Source organism: Oncorhynchus keta, chromosome 3 (assembly GCF_023373465.1).
Source record: "Oncorhynchus keta strain PuntledgeMale-10-30-2019 chromosome 3, Oket_V2, whole genome shotgun sequence".
NCBI classification, from domain to species: Eukaryota; Metazoa; Chordata; class Actinopteri; order Salmoniformes; family Salmonidae; genus Oncorhynchus; species Oncorhynchus keta.
Genome location: NC_068423.1, coordinates 25,627,081 through 25,642,523, shown reverse-complemented (window position 1 = coordinate 25,642,523; position 15,443 = coordinate 25,627,081). Strand labels below are relative to the sequence as shown.

At 44.8% G+C, this 15,443-nt stretch overlaps 1 protein-coding gene across 2 annotated transcripts; it reads left to right on the top strand.

The window, feature by feature from the left end:
* The first annotated feature begins 7,387 nt into the window (after positions 1 to 7,387).
* Positions 7,388 to 12,219, top strand: c1d (C1D nuclear receptor corepressor). Of its 2 annotated transcripts, XM_052494053.1 has the most exons (6): positions 7,388 to 7,491; positions 8,174 to 8,316; positions 9,703 to 9,769; positions 9,916 to 9,971; positions 11,121 to 11,376; positions 11,482 to 12,219. In XM_052494053.1, exons 2-6 carry the CDS (start codon positions 8,179 to 8,181, stop codon positions 11,538 to 11,540), a joined length of 576 nt encoding a protein of 191 aa, XP_052350013.1. In that variant the 5' UTR covers positions 7,388 to 7,491; positions 8,174 to 8,178; the 3' UTR covers positions 11,541 to 12,219. The 2 variants fall into 2 exon arrangements, with proteins under 2 accessions (XP_052350013.1, XP_035609118.1); XM_035753225.2 differs by having other exon boundaries at positions 11,121 to 12,219.
* The last annotated feature ends 3,224 nt before the right edge of the window (positions 12,220 to 15,443 follow it).

Here is a 15,443-nt window from a genome sequence, read left to right as displayed (position 1 = left end):
CACCCGGACAGCTGATGAAACAGTATTTCTTTCTTTTATAAAGCTCTGTTGTGGGGAAAAACTAATCCTGATTGGCTGGGCCTATGCCCACCTGTGGCTCCGCCCCTTCCCAATTGTGTGAAATCCATAGATTATGGTTTAATGAATGCATTTAAATTGACTGATTTCCTTATGAACTAACTCAGTAAAATTGTTGAAATTGTTCCATGTTGCATTTATTTATTGCATTTATTTATTTATTTATTTATTTTTGTCTAGAACATATTTTGTTGCTTTCTGGACCAGTCCGTATTGACCTTGTTCTGGGTCCGGACCGTGGTCCGTCTGGTGAGTAGGGGTGTACCACAGTGTGCTGACCTGAGTGAGGGCCGCAGGGCCAGCCCAGTCTGGAGGTGCTGCAATACCTCCCTACGCCTCTGTCGCAGCAGCAGATGCCCCACATGAAGGTTGTAGTCCCAGAAGTCTTGGCTCAGCAACCTGGTACCTCAGCAGAGCCCGTTGGATCCAGGTATCTCAGCAGGGCCCGTTGGATACAGCCCCCCCCCCCCCCTGATGATTCTGTTCCATGTAATGCATGTGAATGGGGTTGTTCCTCATAGAGCCAGGTCCTGTGATCTCAGTGTCAAGTCTAATCTATCTGTCTAGAATGTCAGTCCCACTGACTAGAAATCATCATGCATGTAGTGTCATTACTTTAACAAACTCAGCAAAAAAAAGAAACGTCCTCTCACTGTCAACTGCTTTTATTTTCAGCAAATTTAACATGTGTAAATATTTGTATGAACATAAGATTCAACAACTAAGACAATTTCCACAGACTTGACTAACAGAAATTGAATAATGTGTCCCTGAACAAAGGGGGGTAACAGTCAGTATCTGGTGTGGCCACCAGCTGCATAAAGTACTGTTGTGCATCTCCTTCTCATGGACTGCACCAGATTTGCCAGTTCTTGCTGTGAGAATTTACCTCACTCTTCCACCAAGGCACCTTCAAGTTCCCGGCCTTACAACAGGTCTACAAGCCCTCAGTCCAGCCTCTCTCAGCCTATTGCGGACAGTCTGAGTGCTGATGGAGGGATTGTGCGTTCCTGGTGTAACTGTTGTTGCTATCCTGTACCTGTCCCGCAGGTGTGGTGTTCGGATGTACTGATCCTGTGCAGGTGTTGTTACACGTGTTCTGCCACTGTGAGGACAATCAGCTGTCCGTCCTGTCTCCCTGTAGCGCTGTCTTAGGCGTCTTACAGTACGGACATTGCAGTTTATTGCCCTGGCCACATCTGCAGTCCTCATGCCTCCTTGCAGCCTGCCTAAAGCACATTCACGCCGATGAGCAGGGACACTGGGCATCTTTCTTTTGATGTTTTTCAGAGTCAGTAGAAAGGCCTCTTTTTTTCTGTACAGCACTTTGAGATATCAGCTGATGTACGAAGGGCTATATAAATACATTTGACTTGAAATTTGACTTTTAGTGTCCGAATTTTTCATAACTGTGACCTTAATTGCCTACCATCTGTAAGCTGTTACTGTCTTAACGACCGTTCCACGACAGTTCCACAGGTGCATGTTCATGAATTGTTTATGGTTTATTGAACAAGCATGGGAAACAGTGTTGAAACCCTTTACAATGAATACTTGTGAAGTTATCTGGATTTTTACGAATTATCTTTGAAAAACAGAATCCTGAAAAAGGGATGTTTCTTTTTTGGCTGAGTTTGTCTTTGTATGTATGGTGTCTCTGATCTTGTCTGCATTCTTGGAGAGGAAGATGAACAGGGTCTGGATGAAGTCTGCCTTGCCCAACTGGCCCTGCTCTTTCAGCTAGTGGTACTCTGTGTCCCGGACCTGTAGCTGGTTCTCTATGGTAGGCGTGCCAGGATGACGTGGCGTGGACTTGCCACTGCTCAGGTCCTCACTGTCGCCGTCAGACTGGAAGAGGAAGAAGGATGTCGGGTAGCCTAGCGGGTTAAGAGTTTTGGGCTTGTAACTAAAAGGATTGCCGGTTCAAATCCCCGAACCGACTAGGTGAAAAGTCAGTTGTTATGCCCTTCAGCAAGGTACTTAACCCTAATTGCTCTGGATAAGAGCGTCTGCTAAATGACTCAAATGTAAGAAGAAATGCACTGATTCATATAAATATTCAAATTATGTTCTGGAATAAAGGGAATCGTTCAAAACTGCTTTGGATTGCTTATGTCTACAATGATGTACCTTCCTATCGCAGGACCTGCGGTAGATTAGCATCCTATCCAGGGGGTGTGCTTGGTACATCAACCTGCCTCACGCTACAGAATCAGGAGATGTGCTCCTGCTGTTCTAGCTCCTCCATCCATACTTCTCTGCTGAATAGTGTTGCTTCTCCAGGGCCAACTCCAGGAGGAAGTGAAGTCCTGTGTATTTGGGCTTGAGCTTGATGGCTGAGGTATAGTGGATGGCAGCCTTCTGCAGACCATCCAGAGGAAACTGACCATCTTCACCTGGTAGTGGTTTCTTTGCAGCAATTTGACCATGAAGGCCTGATTCACACAGTCCCCTCTGAACAGTTGATGTTGAGATGTGTCTGTTATTGAACTCTGTGAAGCAGTTATTTGGGCTGCAATCTGAGGTGCAGTTAACACTAATGAACTTATCCTCTGCAGCAGAGGTAACTCTGAGTCCTCCTTTCAAATCACATGCACCGAATACAACAGGTTTAGACCTTACCGTGAAATGCTTACTTACAAGCCCTTAACCAACAATGCAGTTTAAGAAAGATGTACGTTTTTCAAGTGTTCTACTCCGCTAGCCAGCCCCTCGCCTAAATAGGTGTGTTTCTTTCGCCTCTAGATAAAGAAAATATTTACCAAATAAACTAAAGTAAAAGTTACAATAACGAGGCTATATACTGGGGGTATCGAGTCGATGTGTGGGGGTACAGTTAGTCAAGGTAATTGTACATGTAGGTAGGGGTTGTAAAGGGGGTAGAAGCCGTTAAGGAGCCTTTTGGTCCTAGACTTGACGCTCGGGTACCGCTTGCCGTGCTGTATGCACTACCTTCTCTAGCGCCTTACGGTTAGATGCCCAAGCAGTTGCCATACCAGCCAGGATGCTCTCGATGGTGCAGCTGTAAAACTTTTTGAATATCTGGGGACCCATGCCAAATCTTTTCAGTCACCTGAGGAGGAAAAGGTGTTGTCCTGCCCTCTTCACGACTGTCTTGGTGGTGTGTTTGGACCATGATAGTTTGTTGGTGATGTGGACGCCAAGGAACTCTCGACCTGCTCCACTACAGCCCTGTTGATGATAATTGGGGCCTGTTCGGCCCGCTTTTTCCTGTAGTTCACGATTAGTTCCTTTGTTTAGTTCACATTGAGGGAGAGGTTGTTGTCCTGGCACCACACTGCCAGGTCTCTGACCTCCTCCCTATAGGCTGTCTCATTGTTCAGGCCTTCCACTGTTGTGTCATCAGCAAACTTAATGATGGTGTTGGAGTCGTGTTTGGCCACGCAGTCGTAGGTGAAAGAGGAGTACAGGAGGGAACTGAACACGCACCCGAGGGGCCCCAGTGTTGAGAATCAGCGTGGCAGACGTGTTGTTGCCTACCCGTACCTCCTGGGGGCGGCCCATCAGGAAGTCCAGGACCCAGTTGCAGAGGGAGGTGTTTAGTCCCAGAGTCCTTAGCTTAGTGATGAGCTTTGTGGGCACTATAGTGTTGAACGCTGAGCTGAAGTCAATGAACAGCATTCTCACATAAGTGTTCCTTTTGTTCAGGTGGAGAAGGGCAGTGTGGAGTGCGATTAAGATGGCATCATCTGTGGATCTGTTGGGGCGGTATGCGAATTGGAGTGGGTCTAGGGCAGGGCTGCCCAACCCTCTTCCTGGAGATCTACTGTCCTGTAGGTTTTCAGTCCAACCCTAATTTAGCATGTCTGATTCAGCTAGTTAAGGTCCTGTTGAGCAGCTAATAAGAATAATCAGGTGTGTTAAATTAGGGTTGGACTGAAAACCCACAGGACGGTAGATCTCCAGGAAGAGGGTTGGGTAGCTCTGGTCTAGGGTATCCAGGATGATGCTGTACATATGAGCCATGACCGGTCTTTCAAAGCACATCAAGCTACCGACGTGAGTGCTACAGGGCGGTAATCAGGCCTACCACTGTAGGTTACCTTCGCTTCCTTGGGCACTGGGACTATAGTGGTCTGCTTGAAACATCTAGGTATTACAGACTCGGTCAGGGAGAGGTTGAAAATGTCAGTGGAGACACTTACCAGTTGGTCAGCGCATGCTTTGAGTACATGTCCTGGTAATCCGTCTGGCCCCGCGGCTTTGTGAATGTTGACCTGTTTAAAAGTCTTGCTCACATACTATCCACCACTGCGACCTGTACGCTCTCGTTGGCTGGCCCTCGCTACATATCCATTTCCAAACCCACTGGCTCCAGGTCATCTATAAGTCTTTGCTAGGTAAAGCCCGGCTTATCTCAGCTCACTGGTCACCATAGCAACACCCACCCGTAGCACGCACTCTAGCAGGTATATTTCTCTGGTCATCCCCAAAGCCAACACCTCCTTTGGCCGCCTTTCCTTCCAGTTCTCTGCTGCCAATGACTGGAACGAATTGCAAAAGTCACTGAAGCTTGAGACTTACATCTCCCTCACTAACTATAAGCATCAGCTGTCAGAGCAGCTTACTGATTACTGCACCTGTACACAGTCAGTCTGTAAATAACCCACCCAACTACCTCATCCCCACATTATTTTTTTGCTCTTTTGCACCCCAGTATCTCTACTTGCACATCATCATCTGCACATCTATCACTCCAGTGTTAATGCTAAATTGTAATTATTTCGCCACTATGGCCTATTTATTGCCTTTCTACATTTGCACACACTTCATATAGATTTTTCTATTGTGTTATTGACTGTATGTTTGTTTATCCCATGTGTATCTCTGTGCTGTTGTTTTTGTCACACTGCTTTGCTTTATCTTGGCCAGGTCAGTTGTAAATGAGAACTTGTTCTTAACTGGCCTACCTGGTTAAATAAAGGTGAAATAAAAAAATAAAAAATCAGCTACCAAGAGCGTTATCACACAGTCATCCGGAACAGCTGGTATTCTCATGCATGCTTCAGTGTTGCTTGCCTCGAAGCGAGCATTAAAGGCATTTAGCTCGTCTGGTAGGCTCGAGTCACTGGGCAGCTCGCGGCTGGGTTTGTCTTTGTAGTCTGTAATAGTTTTTAAGCCCTGCCACATCCAACGAGCGTCAGAGCCAGGGGAAGTAGGATTCAATCTTAATCCTGTATTGACACTTTGCCTGTTTGATGGTTCGTCTGAGGGCGTAGCAGGATTTCTTAAAAGTGTCCCGCTCCTTGAAAGCGGCAGCTCTAGCCTTTATTGCAGATGTAATCCATGACTTCTGGTTGGGATATGTACGTACGGTCACTGTGAGGACGACGTCATCGATGCACTTATTGATGAAGCCGATGACTGAGGTGGTATAGTCCTCAATGCCATTGGATGAGTCCGGAACATATTCCAGTCTATGCTAGCAAAACATTCCTGTAGCGTAGCATTCACGTCATCTGACCACTTCCATATTGAGCGAGTCACAGGAACTTCCTGGTTTATTTTTTAATATATACTTGGTATTTTGACAAGTAGGGCTATCTTCTGTATACCAACCCTACCTTGTCACAACACAACTGATTGGCTCAAATGCATTAAGAAGGATAGAAATTCCACAAATTAACTTTTAACAACCTCATTAATCTGGTTGAGAAAATGCCGAGTGTGCAAAGCTGTCATCAATGCAAAGGGTGGCTACTTTGAAGAATATCTTGCTAGCTAGCTAGCAAGCAACATTTAACATTAACTTGCTAGCAATTCAATTATATTTAACACATAGCTACATTACATTAACTCAGAGCTTTAATATCTAAAACACCTTGGTCAGTCACACTTACCTTGGTCAGTCACACTGCATGTTGTGGTGGCAAGCTAAAGACCCTGGCTAGCTAACAGCTGTATTAGCGAGCTTGATGAAAGCTCTTGCTTGCAGGCTGAAGAATAAAATTTCTTCAAATCAATGTATTTATTAAATAATCAAATAAAATGCCATTATTAATTTTTTATTTAACTAGGCTAGTCAGTTGACAGCCAACCCCGGCCAAACCCTAACCCGGACGTCGCTGGGCCAATTATGCACCACCCTATGGGACTCCCAATCACGGCCGGTTGTGATACAGCCTGTAATCGAACCAGGGTCTGTAGCGACATCTCTAGCACTGAGAAGCAGTGGATGCCATTATCCATTATCCATCTGAAGAAAATTCTAAATTGCAATGGGCCTCGGCTGTTCTGTCCGTTGACTGTGGGTTGGGGAAACTCCAGGGCAGGATTAGAATACTCCTGTGTTATAGTAACTCTGTAGAGGGCGGTCAGAGTGACAGGACATTCATACTAGATCTGCTCTTTCAGATCCCTAAAAGCCACAGCCATGGGATTCTGCTCGTGTGACCAGCACATATTACATCTGGATGAGGTTTGAAAAGAGACACTCTAATCCATTAGGCCTCCTTCAATAGTTTATATCATTATCTAAAGTACAAAGATTTACCAAAGGTTTCCATACACATTTTGCCGATACTGTAGCAGTCTGTGAAATCATCTTACCTGAGAATTGCTGCCATCTGCTGATAAAACCTTGATACTGACAACAGTTTCACCAACCAACTCAATGTTGGGAATGTTGGGAATCACTTTCTCCATTCACTGAAACATTCATGTTTTTATCAGGAACCTTCGGCATTATAGTCACTGGAGTTACAGTAGAATGAAACTGTGCCTCAAATGAGGTACAAAAAAAACCCAGCACATTACATGTCATAGAATAAGTCTTTAGAATAGTACTTTAATTTCTTAAGGTTATGGCTATCCTCCTCTCATTTGAGTAGGTAATCATAGATGTTTGGGGGAAATGTAGGTTGTAGTTGACCGTGCAATATTTCATGGAGGTGTCATAATCGGCTACCACCTCAATCGCAACCCCATTCAAACCTTAATTTAGTTTGATGGAATTTGAGCTATCACCACACAGCTGAAAAATAAAAATGCATCGATTTGCAAGAGCATGAAAAACAATTATGGCTTATGTCCACAGTGTGTAATATTTTACAGCGTTTCCTCTGACGCTCACTGTATTCGTTGGAAACCATAATTTTGCTCTCTGTGCAGCGCTTTGCTAGCACTCAAATGATGTTAAAACGGTCCTGTTTATTATGCCATTGCCAACTAAATGAATCACATTCTACTAACTTTAATTTTAAAATAGCCAGGATAGCCCCTCACAATATGCACTTTTAGCGATTGAATGTACATTTTGTTTTCTGCAATCCAACACAGTAGAGGGCGCCATTGAGCATCGGTGTCGTGTCGATAGGCGAAACACAAAACATAGAAGAAGAGAATGTTGCCGCTTACGTATTTCCGGTTGGACAACAACGTGTGGAGAAACAGGTAGCTAGCTAGCTTCTCATTATTACATTAACCAGATAATGTAATAGATAATATATTAGACAAACTATTCAACAATGAGTAGTTAACGGAGTGTTGCGAGGGGATGTGTCATTGACAGGAATAAAGTGTTTTCGCTGAGCCGTAGCTTGCTTAAACGCTAGCTAGCTAGCTAGCAATATGCATGGCTATTTCAGCCACATTATCAATGATATTGCTTCGCCTCTTCCTATTAATCTTGGCTACATCAAAGCAGGTGGTGTAGATGGGTTGGTAGTTTAGCAACAAAACAGACGATTTGGTTTAGATTGTTAACGTGTAAAGTATGTTCGTCTCCAATGTTTTTTGAAAACATAAATAAATTACTAATATATATTGTTACATGAATCCTATCAATTTGGATGCAATCAAATTATATTTAAACAAAATAATGTTGCAGGAATGCTAATATTTTGTTTCTAACAACCAAAATGATTTCAGAACAATCTGCGATGGTGAATGTCGAGCCTCTTCTTCTTGTTGAGGTGGAACGACTCATGGTATCATTAGTAGCTAGCGAGCGACCTTGTCTAGTGTCTACAGTACACTCAATACTTTAAGTCCCTCTGGATAAGAGCGTCTGCTAAGTGAATAAAATGTACTGTCTGTCTAGCTAATGTTAATTTGTCTTTCTCAATCTCCCCAGACAACATGGCAGAGGACATCCCTGTGGAAGACTACCCTACTGAGATTGAGGAGCAGCTCACAGGGTTTGAGTCATCAGTCGGTGCTGTCAACAACATGGTGCAGACCATCCTATCCATGCCAAGAAATGAGCTGGTGAAAAAAGTATGTTTTCAGACTGACCGGGTAGAAGGACTTGGTATTGAGTTCCTCTGAAGTCCTGCGGTGTATTCAGCTGATTACCGCTTAAGAACCAAACGGAGCACAAACGAAACGAGGAGAGACCTAGCTGAATTTGTCCAATAGAAACTCTAGTTTTCGATGCAACACATTTTCCGTTTGTAGTTTAACGGTTTCTGTCGCAAAAAGTTTTGCAACAGTATCGGCGTAATGAATACACCCCTGATTATTGGGAATGTCCCTCTGAGTAGGTCACGTATTCAAACGAACAGAACAGCAATATTTAGACCTCTGCTGTTAAACCCTCACCAATTAAGAGGTTTAATTACACTACTGAACTGGGGTGCACATAGCGCCCTGCTCAAATCTACAGCTCCGGGTCATATTGTCAACAAGGCAGGCAGCGTAAGGCATGCTTCAGAAACAGGCTACAACATGTATTTTCTATCAAATATATTTGTTTGAATTCTCAAACTATACCGAACAAAGATATCAACGCAACATGTAAAGTGTTGGTCCCATGTTTCATGAGCTGAAATTAAATGTTCCATGTGCACAAAAAGCTTATTTCTCTCAAATTTTGTGCACAAATTTGTTTACATCCCTATTAGTCAGCATTTCACCTTTGCCAAGATAATCTATCCACCTGACAGGTGTGGCATATCAAGAAATTGATTAAATGGCATCATTACACAGGTCCACCTTGTGCTGGGGACAATAAAAAGCCACACTAAAATGTGCAGTTTTGTCACACAACACAATGCCACAGAAGTCTCAAGTTGAGGGAGCGTGCAGTTGGCATGCTGACTGCAGGAATATCCACCAGAGCTGTTGCCAGAGAATTTAATGTTAATTTCTCAACCATACGCCGCCTCCAACGTCGTTTTATAGAATTTGGCGTTCAACCTGCCTCACAACCGCAGACCACGTGTAACCATGCCAGCCCAGGACCACCACATCCGGCTTCTTCACCTGCGGGATCGTCTGAGACCAGCCACCTGGACATCTGATGAAACCAAGGAGTATTTCTGTCTGTAATTAAAGCCCTTTTGTGTGGAAAAACTCTGATTGCCTGTGCCTGGCTCCCAAGTGGGTGGGCCTATACCATGGTTCCACCTCTGCCCAGTTATGTGAAATCCATAGATTAGGGCCTAAGGAATTCATTTCGACTGACTGATTTCCTTATATGAACTGTAACTCAGTAAAATTGTTAATATGTTGTTTATTCTTGACAATAGGCTGTTCGGTTTTGAGCCAATAAGTGGCTTGAGTGGAGCTCCCAGCTCATGCCCGGGGTGCAGCCCAAAACGAATCTCAATGTGAACTGGGCTAAAACAAACCCTCTCAATGTGTCTCTTGTTTTCTTAATAGCTGGATCCTCTGGAACAAGCCAAGCTGGACCTAATGTCTGCATATAGCCTCAACTCTCTTTTCTGGAGTAAGTACGCTTCGTTTTCCTGCAGATCCAAGTTAATATTATAAAATTATATCCAGTCTGCACGTTTTGGGGGGTGTAAAGATGTTGAAATGATTTGTCACCACAACACTCGCCATGTTAAATTACAGTGTCATTCTTGTTTACAGTGTACTTGGTCACACAAGGAATAAACCCAAAAGAACATGCAATCAAACAGGAGTTGGTAAGATATTACATTTTTACCCTGAAGAGAATTCCACTCCTCCCAATCCTATTTTGTTCAGTCAATTGTCAACTTGCATAACCTGCATTCAAAACCCCACATACACAGTGTACAAAACATTAGGACCACCTGCTCTTTCCACGACAGAGCATGTTTACATACGCACTAATAATTCAATATTAAATTATGGCAGAAGGCCGAGTATGGCGTAACATTAGCCATGTAAACACCTTACTCTGCTTATCTGTCATGGAAACAGCAGGCGTTCCTAATGTTTTGTACACTGTATGTATGGTTATAATGGAAGTAAGCATACACCGATTTAAACACGTTTTTCGGCATTAATCAAATGTCCATGTAAACATGATTGTTAAGGAAATTGTTCTTCTTGCATAGCAGCGTAGCCTAGTGGTTAGAGCGTTGGACTAGTAACCGGAAGGTTGCGAGTTCAAACCCCCGAGCTGACAAGGTACAAATCTGTCGTTCTGCCCCTAAAGGTATAAAGGTAAAAAAAAAAATAAAAAAAAATGTAAACATTTTAAACAAGCTATTATATTAAGCTGACTACCCACAATAATCATATTGTTTGCATGTAACGTTGGTCAGGTGAATCCAGGGGTCAGCTATAATCCCTTATTGATGACACTTGTTGAATCCACTTCAATCACTGTAGATGAAGGGGAGGAGATGGGTCAAAGAAGGATTTTTCAGCCTTGAGACAATTGAGACGTGGGTTGTGTATGTGTCCCATTGAGGGTGAATGGACAAGGCAAAAGATTGCAGTGCCTTTGAACGGGGGTGTGGTAGTAGGTGCCGGGCGCACCGGTTTGTGTCAAGAACTGCAACGCTGCTGGTTTTTCACGCTCAACAGTTTCCGTGTGTATCAAGAATGATCCACCACACAAAGGACATTCAGCCAACTTGACATAATAGTGGGAAGCACAGGAGTCAACATGGGTCAGCATCCCTGTGGAACGCTTTCGACACCTTGTGGAGTCCATGTCCTGACCTATTGAGGGCAAAAGGGGTGTAACTCAATATTAGGAAGGTGCTCCTAATATTTTTTCCACTCGGTGCCTACTGTAGATGGGTGACATAATAATATATTTTTTAATTTCTAAATCCTTTATTTTCTTGTCACCTGACTAGGAGAGGATCAGGACGTATATGAACCGTGTGAAGGAGATCACTGACAGGAGGAAAGCAGCCCGTCTGGACAAAGCAGCGGCGTCTCGCTTCCTCAGGAACGCATTGTGGAACCTAGAGGAAGGGAGGTCAAAGGACACGCCGGGTTGTGACCCTCAGGACACGCCGGGTTGTGACCCTCAGGACACGCCGGGACGTGCCCCCCAGCACACACCAGGTCGCGGCCAGCACAGGCCAGATCGTGGCCAACGCACGCCAGGTCGTGGCCAACGCACGCCAGGTCGCGGCCAGCACCCGCCAGGTCGCGGCCAACGCACGCCAGGTCGCGGCCAACGCACGCCAGGTCGCGGCCAACGCACGCCAGGTCGCGGCCAGCAGAAAAGCTTTGATGGCCATCAGTCAAAAGGACCCAAACTCAGCTGAGAGGAGGTGGAGCAACACCAGGGGCTGGTTCCTCGCTGGCCTCTTCCACGTTTCCTCTGCCCCCTTTTTCTATGTGCACCTGTCTGAAAGTACCTGATAGGTACAAGCAGCGCCTTATCACTTGTTACCATGGACACGTGACTCATGAGCCACTGGTGTTTTTGTAATGCGCGCAGACACACACACACACACTTTTTTTTGTGCAGAAATAGAAGTTCATCAAATTGTTTTAGTTTATTTTCACTCTTCAAACTATTTTTAAAGAAGTCATTGTCATAACATCCAACAAAATGTCTGGATGATCTAGATGTTCTACCAGCCCTATTATCTTAGACGAGAACGATACTTTTTACATGCATCTGTTTAACTTAGACATCAAAACGTTTTTTTAATTTTTTGCTTCCTGTGATTATGGTTTTGGATCCATCTTGTTTCAACTATAAAGTCTTTATTGATGCTGTTCATTGTTCATTCTGGTAACACCCTCCATAGCATCATCCGTCTGTAGGGCCCTACTGTGATTAAAGAATGCCACTCTGGAAACCGTCTCCAACACTCGTGATCATGTCAATTGTAGATCCGACATGTCGCCCGTGTTTAGAAAGTATTCCGGTTGGTAAACACTGTCCTGTGTCTGTATTGGATCTCTCTTGTTTCAACTATAAAGTATTTTATTGAGGCACGGGTACTGTTCGTTCTGGTAACACCTTACATAGCATCCTCCTTCTGTAGGGTCCTCTGGGGCATCTTTATCCGTCTGTGTTCTAAATGTGTGTGTGTAACTTTTTGATCGGAGCCCTATGGGGAAACAGGGTACCATTTTAGACACTACCTCAGTCTTCATTTATTACATTCTGCAACAAAATCAGTTTGTCCCTATAATCAAGCTCAGGAAGTAAGGACGGACGTACTGTACGCTGGTTCCCCAGGAATGAGGGATCTTTCCACATCTTTGCTCTTCTCGTCGTCTTTGGTCCAGGGACATTTGTTTAGTAGAGTTCTGCGTCTCTTTTCCACTGAAGTGTTGATTCTACGCTGTTCAAAGAAGTATCACAGCGGTCTTAAGAGGTGCTAGAGGCGTCACTAAAGACCCTGGCATCCGTTATCCATCTGGCGCAGGGGTCTAAGGCACTACATCTCAGTGCTAGAGGCGTCACTGAAGACCCTGGCATCCGTTATCCATCTGGCACAGGGGTCTAAGAGGTGCTAGAGGCGTCACTAAAGACCCTGGCATCCGTTATCCATCTGGCGCAGGGGTCTAAGGCACTACATCTCAGTGCTAGAGGCGTCACTAAAGACCCTGGCATCCGTTATCCATCTGGTGCAGCGGTCTAAGAGGTGCTAGAGGCTTCACTAAAGACCCTGGCATCCGTTATCCATCTGGTGGCAGTGCTAGGTCACTAAAGAGGTCCGCCATCTGGTGCAGCGGTCTAAGAGGTGCTAGAGGCTTCACTAAAGACCCTGGCATCCGTTATCCATCTGTTATCCATCTGGCGCAGGGGTCTAAGAGGTGCTAGAGGCTTCACTAAAGACCCTGGCATCCGTTATCCATCTGGTGCAGCGGTCTAAGAGGTGCTAGAGGCTTCACTAAAGACCCTGGCATCCGTTATCCATCTGGCGCAGGGGTCTAAGAGGTGCTAGAGGCGTCACTAAAGACCCTGGCATCCGTTATCCATCTGGCGCAGGGGTCTAAGGCACTACATCTCGGTGCTAGAGGTGTCGCTACAGACTGGTTCGATTCAGGCTGTATCACAACCAGCCGTGATTGGGAGTCCCATAGGGCGGCTCACAAATGTGCTCAGCGTCGTCCGGGTTTGGCCGTCATTGTAAATAAGAATTTGTTCGTAACTGACTCTGACTTGCCAGTGACGTGAGAATGGCTGGCTAGAGTCCATACAGTCAGCCATGAGAATGGCTGGCTAGAGTCCATACAGTCAGAGACATGAGAATGGCTGGCTAGAGTCCATACAGTCAGAGACATGGGAATGGCTGGCTAGAGTCCATACAGTCAGAGACATGAGAATGGCTGGCTAGAGTCCATACAGTCAGAGACATGAGAATGGCTGGCTAGAGTCCATATAGTCAGAGACATGAGAATGGCTGGCTAGAGTCCATACAGTCAGAGACATGGGAATGGCTGGCTAGAGTCCATACAGTCAGAGACATGAGAATGGCTGGCTAGAGTCCATACAGTCAGAGACATGAGAATGGCTGGCTAGAGTCCATATAGTCAGAGACATGAGAATGGCTGGCTTGAGTCCATACAGTCAGTCATGAGAATGGCTGGCTAGAGTCCATACAGTCAGTCATGAGAATGGCTGGCTAGAGTCCATACAGTCAGAGACATGGGAATGGCTGGCTCGAGTCCATACAGTCAGAGACATGGGAATGGCTGGCTAGAGTCCATACAGTCAGAGACATGGGAATGGCTGGCTAGAGTCCATACAGTCAGAGACATGGGAATGGCTGGCTAGAGTCCATACAGTCAGAGACAATGGAATGGCTGGGTGGTAGCCTGCTAGTGACAGTCTAAGGTTCAGGGCATTAACCTGCTAGTGACAGGCTAAGGTTCAGGGCATTAACCTGCTAGTGACAGGCTAAGGTTCAGGGCATTAACCTGCTAGTGACAGGCTAAGGTTCAGGGCATTAACCTGCTAGTGACAGGCTAAGGTTCAGGGCATTAACCTGCTAGTGACAGGCTAAGGTTCAGGGCATTAACCTGCTAGTGACAGGCTAAGGTTCAGGGCAGGGTTCTGGGTTGTTGCCTGCTAGTGACAGGCTAAGGTGACAGGCTAACGACATGAATTATTAATATTTTGTTGATTTCACGTTTTTTTTAAAAATCGATACCAATAGCACCTCACTTACTCCGCTCTACTCAGCCGGTCTCCCTCTTCCTGGTCTCTACCTCCACCCTGTATGATCCTGACAAGCCATCTTCTTTCCCCTCCATCAGGATGAAGAACAAAAAGAATATGAGAGGTTCTTTCTTTTCTTGTCTGTGCTTATCACCATTTTTTTGACTTGGCCCCGTTTCCCCAAAATGGTTAGAACCTTCGTAGGAGCATCGTTAAATCTCCGGGCTGTTTACAAAAACCCTCGGTACTAATGTTTCTCTTGAAAATAAGTGGGTATATCAATAAAATGTCAAATGTATTTATAAACCGCAGCAGATGTGAAAGTGCTTTTCAGATACCCAGCTGAAACCCCCAAACAGCAAGCAATGCAGACCCAGGACAAACTCCCTAGAAGGCAGGAACCTAGATGACCCGCAGCGTCAGATAATAACCATGAAGGTTATAGTAGAGGGTCAGATAATAACCATGAAGGTTATAGTAGAGGGTCAGATAATAACCATGAAGGTTATAGTAGAGGGGGTCAGATAATAACCATGAAGGTTATAGTAGAGGGGGTCAGATAATAACCATGAAAGTTATAGTAGAGGGTCAGATAATAACCATGAAGGTTATAGTAGAGGGTCAGATAATAACCATGAAGGTTATAGTAGAGGGTCAGATAATAACCATGAAGGTTATAGTAGAGGGGGTCAGATAATAACCATGAAGGTTATAGTAGAGGGGGTCAGATAATAACCATGAAAGTTATAGTAGAGGGTCAGATAATAACCATGAAGGTTATAGTAGAGGGGGTCAGATAATAACCATGAAGGTTATAGTAGAGGGGGTCAGATAATAACCATGAAGGTTATAGTAGAGGGGGTCAGATAATAACCATGAAAGTTATAATAGAGGGTCAGATAATAACCATGAAGGTTATAGTAGAGGTTCAGATAATAACCATGAAGGTTATAGTAGAGGGTCAGATAATAACCATGAAGGTTATAGTAGAGGGGGTCAGATAATAACCATGAAGGTTATAGTAGAGGGGGTCAGATAATAACCA